The sequence below is a fragment of the Columba livia genome, chromosome 24 (assembly GCF_036013475.1).
Source record: "Columba livia isolate bColLiv1 breed racing homer chromosome 24, bColLiv1.pat.W.v2, whole genome shotgun sequence".
NCBI classification, from domain to species: domain Eukaryota; kingdom Metazoa; phylum Chordata; class Aves; order Columbiformes; family Columbidae; genus Columba; species Columba livia.
Window position 1 is genome coordinate 5,309,667 of NC_088625.1, and position 14,543 is coordinate 5,324,209.

The 14,543-nt window shown below is 52.9% G+C and overlaps 1 protein-coding gene and 1 long non-coding RNA gene across 3 annotated transcripts in view; one reads left to right on the top strand and one right to left on the bottom strand.

Annotated features, from left to right (window-relative positions):
- SORL1 (sortilin related receptor 1) overlaps positions 1-14,543 on the bottom strand; it is a 44,767-nt gene that overhangs the window by 25,199 nt on the left and 5,025 nt on the right. For both annotated transcript variants that reach the window (XM_065040556.1, XM_065040555.1), the window contains exons 2-16: positions 11,376-11,492; positions 10,960-11,085; positions 10,558-10,719; positions 9,338-9,405; positions 8,954-9,134; positions 7,182-7,283; positions 6,616-6,785; positions 6,250-6,442; positions 5,471-5,588; positions 4,877-4,950; positions 3,156-3,244; positions 2,908-3,086; positions 2,072-2,258; positions 1,324-1,452; positions 1,008-1,093 (exon numbers count right to left, since the gene is read on the bottom strand). In XM_065040556.1, coding sequence (XP_064896628.1) covers positions 1,008-1,093; positions 1,324-1,452; positions 2,072-2,258; positions 2,908-3,086; positions 3,156-3,244; positions 4,877-4,950; positions 5,471-5,588; positions 6,250-6,442; positions 6,616-6,785; positions 7,182-7,283; positions 8,954-9,134; positions 9,338-9,405; positions 10,558-10,719; positions 10,960-11,085; positions 11,376-11,492 — 1,981 coding nt within the window. The remainder of the gene's footprint in view (positions 1-1,007; positions 1,094-1,323; positions 1,453-2,071; positions 2,259-2,907; positions 3,087-3,155; positions 3,245-4,876; positions 4,951-5,470; positions 5,589-6,249; positions 6,443-6,615; positions 6,786-7,181; positions 7,284-8,953; positions 9,135-9,337; positions 9,406-10,557; positions 10,720-10,959; positions 11,086-11,375; positions 11,493-14,543) is intronic.
- LOC110363764 (uncharacterized) lies at positions 6,330-12,070 on the top strand. Its single transcript, XR_010467938.1, has 6 exons — positions 6,330-6,460; positions 6,592-6,805; positions 6,920-7,418; positions 8,500-9,590; positions 10,569-10,689; positions 11,294-12,070. It is a non-coding gene; the product is annotated as an uncharacterized LOC110363764 (long non-coding RNA).

Sequence of the window (14,543 nt, forward strand, 5' to 3'; positions counted from 1 at the left end):
GGCATTAGCACACTACCGGTAGTCCAATAATGCTATTAATGAGTAAAGCTAAAGTCAGTAAGAAACTCTGGCTGTGCATCCCTAACGAGATTATACAGAGATGCGAAACTGATACTGTACATGAAAGTGTTACCACGGCGCGAGCCAACACGTAGCTGAAGATGATCAGCAAATACTGTGGGAACACGGCACTTCAAAGCCCAGCCCGGTGGGGACTGCAGGTTTCTTTTTCAATCAGCAAGGCCCTTCTCAGCATGACTAGCGCAGCTCTCCAAACAGCTCAAGAGGGCTCGGAGGGGTGAGGAACACGTCGGGCTCGAAACGAGGAGGAAAACTAGAGCACGGCATTGGCGTGAATCCCAGCGGAGGGAACGCTTGCCCAGGCACCCGCCAAGTCGTTTGGCACCTGGTGTGTCTTTGGTGCCCTGAAAAACCTTAGGACGGTGCAAGAAAACCTCCCTTCCTGAGCCTCTTCCCTCTCTCGGGCTCGCTCGGGAGCTGCTGCGCAGCAGTGTGCTAATCACGCAGCTCATGACGGCAGATTCAATTAAAGCTGTAACGAGCAGAATGCAAATCACTGTGGCAGTGCAGAGGCACGAGACCATTGCGGTGCCTCGTACATTTGAGAGGAGAAAACAAGGATGGAGGCGAAGCCTGGCAGGGATGTACACGAGGACTGAAGGGCAGCGTCAGCCCTTCTCTGGCCCCAAATAGCCGTTGTTGAGTCCATATGGTGGCCTGTCTCAAGAGTGGTATTTTCCCAAGGGTTTGGGAGTATCTTAGGTCTAACTCCTGTCCCTCTGGTTGGGTTAAGCCTGCTACAGCTGAAGCTGCTCCCAAGAGGCCCCTCAGAAGCTCTTTGGCCTCTGGACAGAACAGGAGATGATGGATTTGTACCTCAACAAGGCATCTCGGCTCCTGCATCACAGGTTTTGTCTCAGAGCGCTCTGGGAATTTGTGCCAAAGGTTTTACGAATAAAGCCTGAATCAATCCCATACGTACTCACCAGCCAGCGGACACGGGACCAGCTCCCCTTCGAGCCGCGACTCGATGTCTCCACCTGTACAGGTGTCCCCAGAGATCTTTCGGTATCTGCAAGATATACCGGCAGACAATTTATGTCATAGAAACCATTAACATGCAATCAGGTGCAGCCAGAATAAGCGGCAGTGCTTATTTGCAATGTATAGCCAAACGCACAGCTTGTTTACTGCCATTCATGGAGTGTGTGGATTTTGTGGTTGTTAAGGTTTTTTTAATCACCAATACGATAAATCCCAGCATTTGGAAGGTCAGGTTCCCCTCCCGAGTGCAGCACATACCCTCGAGTCTTCCTGTAAGTTGAACCAACAGGACATGGGACTGGTGGGTCGTACGGTTTTCCAGCAAATTCAGGGTCAGGGACACAAACTTCTAATGATAAGTCATCACTCAGTTTAAAGCCAAAATCACTGCAAGAAGAAACATATAGGGAAGGAGCGGGAGAAGAAAAAAATGCAACCACGCTATCCTATTACTCTGCTCTGGTTTTGCATAGAAGTTGTAAGAACCCAAAGTATTCCCAGTTGCTCGTGACGAGTCAGACCCCTTTCTGTCAGCATGGGACGGGCAAGTCTGAACCCCCGTCCTTACTAACCAACACCAAACCTTCGCATCTGTTTGCCAGAGCGTTTCCTAATCCTGAGAGCTGTGCAGAGTCAGTAATGTGCAAATTGCAGGTGAAATGATGCAGCAGGGCCAGTTGCATCCCTGCAGCTAAAGGGTCACTAAGCATTTTAGTGGAGGATCTCTATATGTGATGGGATATTGGGCACCATCATTTGAAAGACGATGATGGAATAACAATACTTTCCTCTTCTATGGAACCTTTTAGAGGCTTCTGAAAGGGCCTAAAGACATTAATTAAATCTCATGCGCCATGATTAATGAAAGGATGTTTACAGTCTATTGTTTTCAGTCCTCCTTGCTATCAAATCAAGCAGTGATACCGAGAGCTAAGTAAATTACATGTTTGTTCACTTTGGTCAGAGATATTTATCTCAGACTTACAATGCAGTAATTGGTATTTACCATTCAAAGTCCTCCCTTGTACAAGAGCAGTTGGACACCATGACAGGCCTGTCAAAATCTTCCCCGTTGAAACAGGTCGCGTGAGGAGTCCTCCTTTTGAAAACGGTTTTATGCCCCAGCAAGCATTCGTTGCCTCGCTCGTCGGAGGGTGACCACAGCTTGTAGTCGTTCTCAGTGCAGGGGACCCCTAAGAGAAGCGAAAGGGTTGGGGACAGCGAGAAAGGGCAGAGCAGAAAGCAGCGGCGCTCGGTGACAGGATGCAACAAGCAGCTCTGTCACGGCGACAGCGCATTTGCGATGCCTCATTTAAATGAAGTCGTTCTAGTTACCAAACAGATCTGTTCCGAACAAAACGTCAGGGGACTCAGTTATAAATCTCAGTCAGGCAGATTCCTCTGCTGGGTTTAACTGCTCTTTGATTAAAACGCTGCCTTACAATCAAAGCTGAAATGGGTTATAAAACATTCATGGGCACAAGCCTTCAGAAGGCTTTTTTTTCCCTTCTCCTTTTCAACAAATCCCTCGGTGAGGAGGGAGGGGGTGACAGTGAGAGCGCAGGGGACACGAGCACCTTCAGCAGCCATGTCCACAAGAGACCGGGCTCCCAAAAGTGGATGGTGGTTCACCACAGGAGCTCCCACAGAGCTAACGGGACTCGAGGGCATCTCCCCAGGGTCTCTTTTGGCAAACAGGATGTAGGGCACGAGAAACAAATACCCAACGAGCGCAGAGAAAACCTTTAAGTGCCCAACTTCATGTGCACGTCAGCAGAATCTAATAGCCTTAGATGATTAAACAGGACAGCTTAGCACTGGCCCCATCACCCATCCCCTTACCCAGCACATCCGTGGTGTTGATCTGCAGTATCAGCCAGCTGTGGCCGCTCTCTTTGTAGGAGCCAAAGATGGTGAATATGGTGCTTTTCTCGCCGGGCTCGGTCAGCAGGCCGTACACAAACACCGGCTTCTCGGAGAAAGTGAAGGTTTTCCAGGTTTCCCCTTCGTTGGTGCTGTATCTGGAGAGAAAGCGTTGAGAGAGCTGCCCGCCGCAGCCCCGGTGGCGATCCCCCTGCCCTGCCGCTTACTTGAGCTGGTCGGTCTCGGTGCCTTGCGCGATGGCCACGAGAATGCCACCGTGGTCCCCCCAGGTGTAATAGTGGGGTCCCGACAGCGCCTGGAAGAGAAGGGGTGCTGAGGGGTGCAGAATTGAGGGAAAAGCTTGTTGAGAAAGCATGCTTCATCAGCAATGCTGCCCGACCAGCGCTTTGGGTCACCGGGGCCAAGCCAAGTATGTGGAGGCACCAGATATTCAAGTGTTTATGGACCAACATATGCTGTTAAGAGCAGCCACACCAATTTCCCTCAATGTAGAGCTGCGTTGAAGAGCAGCAGCGTGTCCCAGACTCTGCTCCTCCTGTGCCACGTGCAGGGAAAGAATTCAAGCATCATTACACAGAGCTGGAGTCCATCACACAGAATGTTAGCGATTGGAAGGGACACCTCGACCTGCTAACCACACTGCAGCTCTTTGTCACGTCTGCGCGGCTTTCCCCATGCTCTCCAAGCTCCTAGGACTGTGGGTAAGTTTTGGTTGTCAGGCTGTAAGGTTTCTGGAATGCTTAGAGAGAAGCGGGGCCATGGTGTGCAAAACAAGCACCGGAGATGGTTCATACCTCCATCCCATGGACAGAAACCTGTATTTCAGAGTCATCTCCAGCTCAATCTATTAACCATCATCACAAAATCATCATAGCTTTCCTATCCATGGAGGCCAGTGCAGCTCAGGATGGAAACAGAGAACACGTTCACACCTGATCCTGCTCGCTAACGCTCTTGGGGACGTTCCTGCACAGGGCACCGAATGCATTGTTCCTTTTCAGTGATCTGGAGAGCAACGGGCTTGGCAAAGCCGAGAGAAGAGAGTTGTGTTACACCGCTCGGCCAAGGAGCCGCAGGGCTGGGTCATTCCGCACCTCCGCTCACCATACAAAGGGCCAGAAAAACTCAGGAGCTCGACGCCGTTAACCGCGGTTCAACGATTCCTCGGCATGTTTTAATTGCACTTCGGCGCAAACCTGCCCACGAGCCAGGGGAGCTCGGCACCTGGCTCTGGGATACCCTTCCCTGGCTGATTTCTCCTGTGTTGCTGCAAGGTTTCCACAGGGAGAACTGGTCCCCCAGCTGGATTTCGGAGGTGCCCGCTCAATCACGGGTGGCTTTGGCAGCAGCCAGACCTGCGGCGTGTCCCCACCGCCCTGCAGCTGCCCAGATCTTCACCCGGACCGCGCAGCACTTACGGGAGGAGAAGGAGGCTGTTTAATTTAAATGGCTTGCAGATGTCAAAATGCCGTATTGCGCTTGGAGCGGAATGCACAGGCAGACCACAAGTACCGCCGCAGACCAGAACACCCACTTAGTAAACAGCACTGAACTCCCCATAAACCGAGGGCACCGTTCCATTTATTGGGAAGGTGCCGCAGCCTCTCCAGATGCTTTCACATGCAAAGTCCCAGCTGTCAGTCCATTCTAAAAGGGGCCAGATAAACCACGCTGGGGGCAAGCCCTGCCAGTTGAAACGAAGAAATGAAGGAGGGAACTCTCCTGTGTGTGAACCTACCACCTTCACCAAGAAGACCAAGGGGTTTGCCTCCCATTTGGTCCTTCATCTAAAGACCTTTGTGCCTCGGTCTCAAGGAACATCCATCCCCTTATCGCTACAGCTCTTGGAGGTCACTGTCAACATCCAAGAGTGGTCCAATGCTCATCTACACTGCACAAGCTCCTTGGCCGAGCCAGCAAGCCTTACCTCTCTCCACCTCGCTCCGGCACTGCTCGAGACATAGACATTGGTTTTCCTCGCCATGTTCTTGCCAACGGACCCTAGAAGAACAAGAGACATTTGTGAGTAATGCAAAGTGATTGCTTACAATTAAGCCAGACACCTCTAAACTACTTTGTTCCTGCGAGCAAATTAGCAATTGAGGAGCTGGTTTTTCATGCTATAAACTAATCCCTTGCAAAGCAAGTATTTTAAAGACTTTCAAGGTTGAAACGCAGCTGTGGAAAAACCTATGGCTACAAATATGATGAAACAAAGTATGTGTTTTCTTCGGGAGAACAGCACGATAAACAGGAATTTCTGTATGGTCAAGAACCCTTCATGTGGATTACAGCAGGAAAGAGGATCAGGAAAAAGCAGGCAAGGTTTCTCATGTAACTATGCCACAGTAAAATGTTCACGCTGTAATTACTGTACAGGGACTGCAGCAGAGACAGCAAAACACACTGTTTAATTGCACTTTTGTAACCTGTGTATGCAAACTAGATGCTGCCAAGTTCCTCACATCCCGGCAACAACGCACCCTGGGCCCCCGCGCAGCTGAGGGAAGGAAAGCGGTACCGGTGGCGATGATCAGTCCCGGCGCCGACTCCTTGGAGAGAATGGGCATCCTCCGCAGCTGGAAATTCAGCAGCTGGCTGAGGCGCTGGGCCAGGTGGAGAGAGCAGCCCTGCGACAACTGGGGAAGCCGAGCACAGCCACATTAACCCCTGGTGCCCTCGTCCCACCCAGTCCTGCTTGGGAGGGCGAGGAAGGACTCCCTCATGCTGGGATTGCCAATTTAGCTTCTTTTACACAGAATCCCAGAATGTGAGGGGTTGAAGGGCCCTGGAAAGCTCATCCAGTGCAATCCCCCATGGAGCAGGAACACCCAGATGAGGTTACACAGGAAGGTGTCCAGGTGGGTTGGAATGTCTGCACAGAAGGAGACTCCACAACCCCCTGGGCAGCCTGGGCCAGGCTCTGCCACCCTCACCCCAACAAGTTGCTTCTCCTCTTTCACTGGAACCTCCTGTGTTCCAGTTTGCACCCATTGCCCCTTGTCCTGTCACTGGTTGTCACCAGAAGAGCCTGGCTCCATCCTCCTGACACTCCCCCTTTCCATCTTGATCCCCAGGAATGAGTCCCCCCTCAGTCTCCTCTTGTCCAGCTCCAGAGCCCCAGCTCCCTCAGCCTTTCCTCACACGGGAGATGCTCCACTCCCTTCAGCATCTTGGTGGCTGCGCTGGACTCTCTCCAGCAGTTCCCTGTCCTGCTGGAACTGAGGGGCCACAGCTGGACACAAGATTCCAGGTGTGGTCTCACTTTGTGGGGGTTTCTGCCCCTTCCCACCCCCCTACCTCACAATCTATTTGCTCCCCATAGCGTGTCTGTGCCGGGGGCTGCAGCAGCTCCCATGTGCCCCCCTTGTCGAAGGTGATGACGGAGCGCATGTTCTCCTCGCTGAAGGAGCCGTTGATCAGGGTGGCGATGTAGACGCCCCGTACGCCTTCAACACGATGGAAGTCAGCGAAGGGCTCGTTGGCAAAATACCTGCAAGGAAACGTGAAGGTGGGCTCCAGGAATCACAGCTTCTGAGGGTCTGGGAGCAGGCCATTGTCAGCCCTGGGGATCAGGGCAACGCTTTGATCAAACGCGGCAAAAAACTACTAATTTTTGACTGATGTTCTCATTTACTGCAGGTGATTAAGCACACTCTACGTTACCTGACCAAGGTGTCACTCCCAGCTCCTCCCGGGCTGTAGTAGAGGATATTTTCCAAAGACAGGGAGAACTTCAAGCTTTCTGCCTCCGAGATGTAGAGGTTGGTACGGTTGTCATCATGGCTGACGCACACGAACACCTGGTCCTCCAAGGCATCGGCAACGTAATATTCCTTTGGGATGCAAACGACAGGTGAGCAGGATTTTTATAGGTGGGCACCAAGATCAGCCCCTCTCTGGGTATCAGGGCTTTGCCACCAGCTTCCATCCCCAGTGCTGGAGCAAGTCGGTGTCTGCTTCTTTCCAGGACTGTACTGGACCTGCACACTGCCCTGGGTATTCCGGTATGTCCCCAGAGGCCTGAAATGCTAAAGTTCAATTTTGTAAACCTCAACATCATCCTAACAGGAGGTTTTCCTCAGCCAAACCCCCGAGCAGGGTCATCCGAGGTCCCTCCCCAGCTCCAAGGCCTGCAGCACCCGTCAGAACGCAGAGAGCCGCTGTTGACATCTGAAGGCACCCTTGGAAAAGGAGGGAGATAAAAGGTCTGCTCAGAAAGCACCACTTACCTTAATTGGATGCTTGGTAACGAACTGCGCCACGCGCATCGGCTTGCGGTTGAAGGAAACCCAGAGCTGGAGCGAAGGCGGCTGTGAGGTGCCTTGCAAACGCTGCGGCAGAGCAGAGGGACACGTTAGGAGCGGCTCTCACTGCCAAAACACCCTCGTTTCCTGCAGCAGCCGAAATGCAATACCAGGGCAAATCCACAGACCGCGGGGCTGGGACTTGACCTGCCTTGTGTGCAGGTAAGGAGGCTGGCTTGAATGTGTCCTTGTTCTGCAGAGCAGGCTGCCCTGTCCTTCCTATTTGTAATGATTTCTACAAAGTGAATGGCACCAGTACAAAATAAAAAAAGTAGTAAAAAGCTGTAGGCAACCTATTTCATAGAGGATGTCAGCGCTAAGAGCCTAAACCCAGATTTAGGCTCCAAAAATAAGCAGCCTGGTTTTGCCAGGCTCCAGATTGCCAAGCAACCGCACCTCCCACGGTGAGGAGCAGAAGGCAGGTCCCAGAGCTGAGGATGTCATTTCCGAACCAGGGGTGTGCAGCCAGGCTGCCCCCCTCCTAGCCGCTGTTTTTCCCACTGGCCTGGTTGATTTTCATGTTGTTTCGTGTAATATTGTTTACTGGAGCTGCAGGAGAAAGCGTGATGCAACCTCAGCGCTGTCCATTAGCAGAAACATCTCTGAGGAATCGCCAAATCAAGTTCACGCTTGGGAAGGTCTGGACTGAATCCAGCCCCAGGCTTTCAGGGCGCAGCCCCCCAAGTCTGCTGGTTTCTTGGCAGAGACAGAGCTCACCCCCACATTTCGCTCCACACCACCAGCCAGCCTAGATAAAACCTCCTGCAGACCACAGCAGGCTGCGAATCAGGCGTAGCGCCAAGGGGATGGGCCCAAAGAGTTGTTGGCTTTACTGTCTGAGACAGAGACCTGTGACAAACTCAAAGTGCTTTGCAAACGGGTCCCCTGGCAGCGTCAGGCTGGAGGTGACACGCTCACCACTTCCCGTCTGGGACCCCCTATGCAGTTTTGCAAGGAGTCACCCTATGTGGCAAAGGCAGCTCCTAAAAACAGACTCGATGGTAGCAGCGGAAGACAAGCAATGGTCGTGTCTTCTAAAAAGAAAACTGCTCTTTAACTTATAGAAGGAATAGGACTGTATGCATCCGGTGGTGTGTCTCTGATCACCTAGAAAGGACTAGGAAGCACCAATGCTTTCTAGCTTTCTTTCAGGTTCATCTGATTCTGGCCAGCGGCTGCAAAAAGATTAGGCTGCACAGGGACCCAAATTCCAGTTTTGCTCACCCACATCCTCTGTTCTTAGGGAAAGCAACAGAAAACCCCGCTCCCTTGCCAGGCTGGAGCACATTAAGCTACTCGGAGCCAGACCGCGTTTGATGGTAATCCCCTCTGACAAGCGGCCTCCAAACCACCGAGCTGCATCCCTTCCTCTACCACCGTCCATCTTCCCCGGGTGTTTTCCGGGTCCCAGCACTTTGCAGCCTGACCTACTTCTGCCCAGCCTGCAGACACGGCGCTCCGCGCCCCCGCGGGACAGCGGCATCGGGAGGTGCTGCTGCGTGTCCACGGAGGCGTGAGGGTGTCCGAACAACACCTGTGTGACAAGCGGAACGCGAGGCGGGAAGGCTGCAGCAAACAGGAGCATCCCTAGGAAACGCTCTCGCTGCGCTTTAGACACATTCCCCGCCGTGGCCGTGTACTGTACCAAAAAGCATCAACTGTCCCCCTTGGTGGCGAACTGCTCATGCGGTACTCACCGCAGACTTTGTGGCGAACATGTATTTGTCCCTGAGCTGGAAGTCTTCGACATCTTCCAGGATTACTTCTTTATTTTCTCGGCTTTGAAAGAAATCGGTGCTGCGAATGACGGTCGAAGCCCCCGAAGGCTCGTGGCGCTCGATGTACACCGTGTTCGGCTTATCGTAGGGCTCTACTCCCCTGGAAAGAGCAAGAAAGGTGGTGGTGTTACCTCAGTACTCATAGAGCAATGCAGAAAGCACCAGGGAGTACAAGGAGACTTTGCAAGAAGTGGGGTGAGTGTGTAAGAAGCAGGGGGAATGCGGAGCACGTCCCCACGGTGCAGGGGCTCTGCTGGGCGAGCGGAGCGGGCGGCCGGGGCTGGAACACACTTGGATACATACCAAGAAAAAGACTTGACGTGTTCTTGTATCATGATCCAGGTCTGGCCAAAATCATCCGATTTCCAGAGCTGCAACAACAAAGAGTCCAGTGGGATCAAACAGACCCAGCCCTTTAAGAGACCCAACCTCAGGCAGCAAAGGCAGGATGGACGTGCGTCCATCACAGAACCGAGAATTACTTTGATGACTTGTCCTTTTGTAGCAGCTGCCCAGAGCACCAGCAATCCTTACAGCTGCAGAATAACTAAAACAGGTAAAAACTGCCCTTTAGTCTCTTATCAGTACAATATTTTACTGTCTGTTGATCCACCTGCCTTGCCGCTAACTCAGAAATAAAACCAACTTGTTATAATGTACTTGTGCAGTGTGATATCAAGGCTAAATATCAGGGCTGAGCCATCTGTCCCTCGATTGTCCCCATTCACATGCTGGGTGATGATTATTTCACCTCCAGTTTTTCTTGCGCTGCCCATGTCTATCTGAGGGTGCTGTAACTATTTTCACGCTGTCGCCGGTAACTCCAGGGCAGAGAAAAAGTGTTTGTATCCAAAAAGCCATTTGTTATGCACAACCCAAAGCCAAACCACACTCCCCCAAGCGACACCGCAGAGGTCAGTCCTGCCTCGGCTGCAGCGACGACCGCAGCGGGCAGGGAGATCGATACGGGCCGGAGCGGCGTGGGTGCAGGAGCAGCAGAAACGAAGGAAAAGGCAAAGGAAGCGTTTAAGGCTGGTACTGTATCCTCATCACTCCAGAGGGCAGAAAGCAGAGTGATCTATAGGGAAGGGGGTTTTCTGGCCAATTTGGGACAGCTCTGCATGCAGCAGTCACACAATCCCAGAATGTGAGGGGTTGGAAGGGACCTGGAAAGCTCATCCAGTGCAATCCCCCCATGGAGCAGGAACACCCAGATGAGGTTACACAGGAAGGTGTCCAGGCGGGTTGGAATGTCTGCACAGAAGGAGACTCCACAACCCCCCTGGGCAGCCTGGGCCAGGCTCTGCCACCCTCACCCCAACAAGTTGCTTCTCCTCTTTCACTGGAACCTCCTGTGTTCCAGTTTGCACCCATTGTCCCTTGTCCTGTCACTGGTTGTCACCAGAAGAGCCTGGCTCCATCCTCCTGACACTCCCCCTTTCCATACTGATCCCCAGGAATGAGTCCCCCCTCAGTCTCCTCTTCTCCAGCTCCCTCAGCCTTTCCTAAGCAGAACCACTCACCTGTTTTTTAGGATGCGACCTGTCGAAGCCCAAGAGCAGGTTGGGGTCCCTGCCATGCAGGAGGAGGTCTGCGGCTCGGAAGGGAATCGAGAAGCCCTGAATCTTGTTGCAGAAGTCAGTGGTGATCCAGAGGTAAGGGACAAAGGCATCCACAAAGATATACTGGGGAGGAAGAGGGAAAGCAGGTTGTCAGACTGCAGGAGGTCAGAGCAGAACTGGGGCTGGCACTAAGAAAGGTACATGTCCCAGGGAAGCCTTTGGGAGGGCAAACTCTGGAGGAGAAGACTTTGCCAGCCCCAGACGCCCCCTCTCCAGCCGCACTCTGGTGTCCCCAAGCGTCGGCGAGCCGTACAGGAGGTACAGCAGTGTACGAGCCCGTCGTACGAGCCACATCTTCCTCACCCTCTTGTTGTCGGCCGGGCTGTGGTAGAACTGGGCGATGGCCACCTCACTGCTGTTCCCCCCGCCGAAGGTGAACCTGTCCGAAATCTTCTTAAAGCTCTTCCCGTAGTCATACGACACGTAAACCTGCAGAGGAGAAGCCCCAGTGGGAAAAGCGCAAAGCTTTGGGTTCTCTTATGTCAGATTTGGTAAAAACTCTGAGACCTACAGGGAAAAAAAGCCTTAAGAGTTTGCCTGAGTCGGCCTCCCAGGGCTCAAATCACAGAGGATAGTAAAAGTTTATCTTTTATGCCTCTGGAACTCAAACTGATGGGCCTCTATTTCATTTTCGCAGCGCAGGGCTGTAGCTCAGCAGCCGCTAACACCTGTCCCGGTACAGAAGGTGCTCCGGGACAACACCAGGTTGCGTTACTTACGTCGCTGTTTTTGGGACCCAGCAGAGACAGGCTGTCTCTGGCCAAAGCCACAATCACGTTGCTCTTCTCTCCCGCCCAGTGAACGACCATCTGGTTGTGGGAGTCGTTGAGGCTGACCTGCAACACCAAGGAAAAGGGGCCGTCAAGAGGGCAAACACCCGCTTGACCACCGCTCCTCACAAACGCACAGGCGGTGGGAATTTAAATCAAACCACCATTTTCTGAGGTTTTTGGGCCTTCATCCCAGTCCCACCTCCCTCCGCGGTCTCATTTTATACCCCGCCACGCAAAGCACAGCACAAAGGGGTTGGAAACCTCTGCTGACCCAACAGGGATTACACAGACAGTGCCACCGAGCCACGGCTGGCGTCACACCGCAGCCACCTCAGAGAGGTATTTGCCACAAGCCACCAAAGAGTTAAAGAGGGGGGGACATTAGATCATGGCCCTATGTAAACAACATCTCTCAAACTTTATGTTACCAAAATGTACCTAAAGGGGTTCGTTTTCCATTTATTATCCCTTATGGAAATGGATTTGGGGGGATGATGAGTATGAAAACTGTGACGAAGTGTCAAGAAGTGATTTGAAATCTTGGCTGATTAGGGAAACAGTCACCTCTCTACCGGGATTTTTGTACTCAAAAGGATGTGCCAGGTTCCAAAATAAAGGCGGCTGTAGGCGATCCCATTTTTCCCGTTGTGTGTGTGTGTTGTCTGTGTGACGGCGCCGGTCGCGGGGGGACGGTTTTTATGGGGAAGCGATCACAGCATCACTGGGGGTGCAGGAGCCTCCGCACAAGCGCAGTGTCCGCACAGCACGGCCACGGACAGACAGACATCCCAGTCGCCGCAGGAGCAGACGTGCAGCTGGGAACCCCTAAGCTCACGGCCTTGGGAAGCTGTAATACAAGCTAAGCCCTTCTTAGGCCTGATGCGGCTCCCGGGATCAGCGAAAGCGCCGCCAGGGGCTGGTTGAGCCGCTGACAGCGCCCGGCGAATGAAACGCTGGGAAAAACGAGGTCTTTATTCTGGAAGGGGGAGGGCAAGCGAAACACAAGTCCTCAAATCCCCCTTATGCAATAGGCTCACACAAGGAGGGGGGGGGATAAATACAAGAAAAAATGCCAAACTTTGCAGGGGGGCTGCACCTCCACTTGCCCGGCCAGAGCCCCCAAAGCGGGCAGAACATCCCAGAGCACCCGGACAGCAAAGGCAGCAGAGATTTAGGTCAGAGTGCAGCATCAGCTACAAAGCCAGGCAGCCGCAGGCTTGTGTGGCCACTGGAAATAAAGCAGCGATGAAAGGATGCAGGGAAACAGGGCGGAGAAGAAGGATGTGCTGATGCCCAGTGAGTTAACCCACACACAGCCTGAGGTCTGAAATCCAGAACAGCTCTGCGCTCCCAGCCCAAATCCCCTTCCTCTCCTTTAAAAACAGAACAAAGAATAACCCCATCAAAGTCTATTTTAGTTATTTTGCATGCAGTTTTTTGGGTGTTCCCAGCTGCGCCCGGACTGAGGTCACCACCCTCAAGCAAGGGGCTCAGTTTATTAGTCTGTGTAGAGCGTTGCTGCTATTTGGAAGAGACGGGGACAGCGAGGGGGACCTGGAATTGTACAATTGGAGACAGAAGACAGCAACCCTGCCCCAGGAAAGCCCCACACAATGATTCCAAGCCTGGATGCACCCGTTCCGCCCCACACGCTCCCTCCCCGGCTCCCTTCAGCCCCACGGCCACCGTGGCTACTTCAGTTCACTTGCCATTTGCACTCAGCAAGAAATCCCACACTAGGACAGTTTCAAACCCGGGAAAATCACACAAGGCTCCTACCCGCACATTCTGCTTTAAGCGCAGCAATAAATCTCTTCAGTGTCTTTCCCCATGTGCTCACAATGACAGAGAGACCCTCCTGAGAGCAGAGGGACCTGGGAGGTGCAGTGAAAGGCAGAAACCAAGGGCAGCACATCTGGGCTTGGAGGAGCCAGATATGCCTTGTTACTCATTAGGAGCCACAGGAGCCTAATTAGGGCAGATCCCCTACATAAAGGTTGAACAGGACACAGGTGAGGTTTGGCTCTCCTGCAGCTCTGAGGCTGAGCAGAACGTGTAGGAGCTAAAGAGTATGTCTTACTGAGGGGTGCATAGAAACCACCCAAAGGATCCTTTACACTGTAAGTCCCTCGGGAAAGGTGAACACAGCGTTATCTCAGGTTTAGGAGCCCCACACATTTGGCTCAGCTGGTTCCCGGTGCTGAGCAGCCCCCTACGGCCCTTTGGAGCTGTGCGGGGTCCTGAAGGGCTCAGAGGAGCAGCAAACGGGACCTTGAGTCTGTGTTCTCGTTGTGCCCCAAACAAACTGCACGTGATGTCTCATCGAGCGGGTGTTTTCAGTGAAACAGCTTTGCAATAAGGCTGTTGTTATTCCCGACACCTGTAACCCTGCCCCGCTTGCTGGGACAAAGTCGCTTCCACACTCCCCTAATGGGGGGAACCTTATGCCTAATGGAAACAGTATTTAGTACAAATTCCACTTAATAGGGAAGCGTTTGGGTCTTTGCCAAGTTATTAAGTGTATATGAAATATGCACGAAATTGTAATTTGTCCTCCTAATACATAAAGTGCCACATGAAGTCCAGGAGGACCAAGACATAGTGCAGACTGCTGGTGGCTCTAGTTAAATGCTGCTGGTGTTGTTTGTTTCGTCCACAGTATTTTCCCATAGATAAATGCCCTGTGGAAGCGGGGAGAGAACGGAGTCCCCGGAGCTGCCAATCCACGGGAGCACGTCCCAGAGCAGGTAGGAGCTCCCGGGCAGGGCTGGGAGGGGGAATGTCGTCTGGGGACGTGGTTCTGAGCTGAGATGGCAGCGGCGCCTTGCCAAGCGTCCCAAGGTGGTGACCATCCATAGGTGAGCAGAGCAGGGTGCGTGTCATGCAGTGTCCAACTCCTCCAGCGCCCCAAACCCGGCTTACTCAGCACCTGCAATGCTTAAGCACCAGTTTTCCTTCCCATCGCACCCCTCTTGGTTGCTCGTGCCCCAAATTGAGAGGTCGGGGTAGGGTTTTGGTCGCCAAGTTCAGCGTGTGACAAACCGCAGCTTTAGCAGAAGTCCCAGGCTCCAAAAGGGTGCGGGAGATGAGCAACTCTGTTGTGGGCACCTCGTG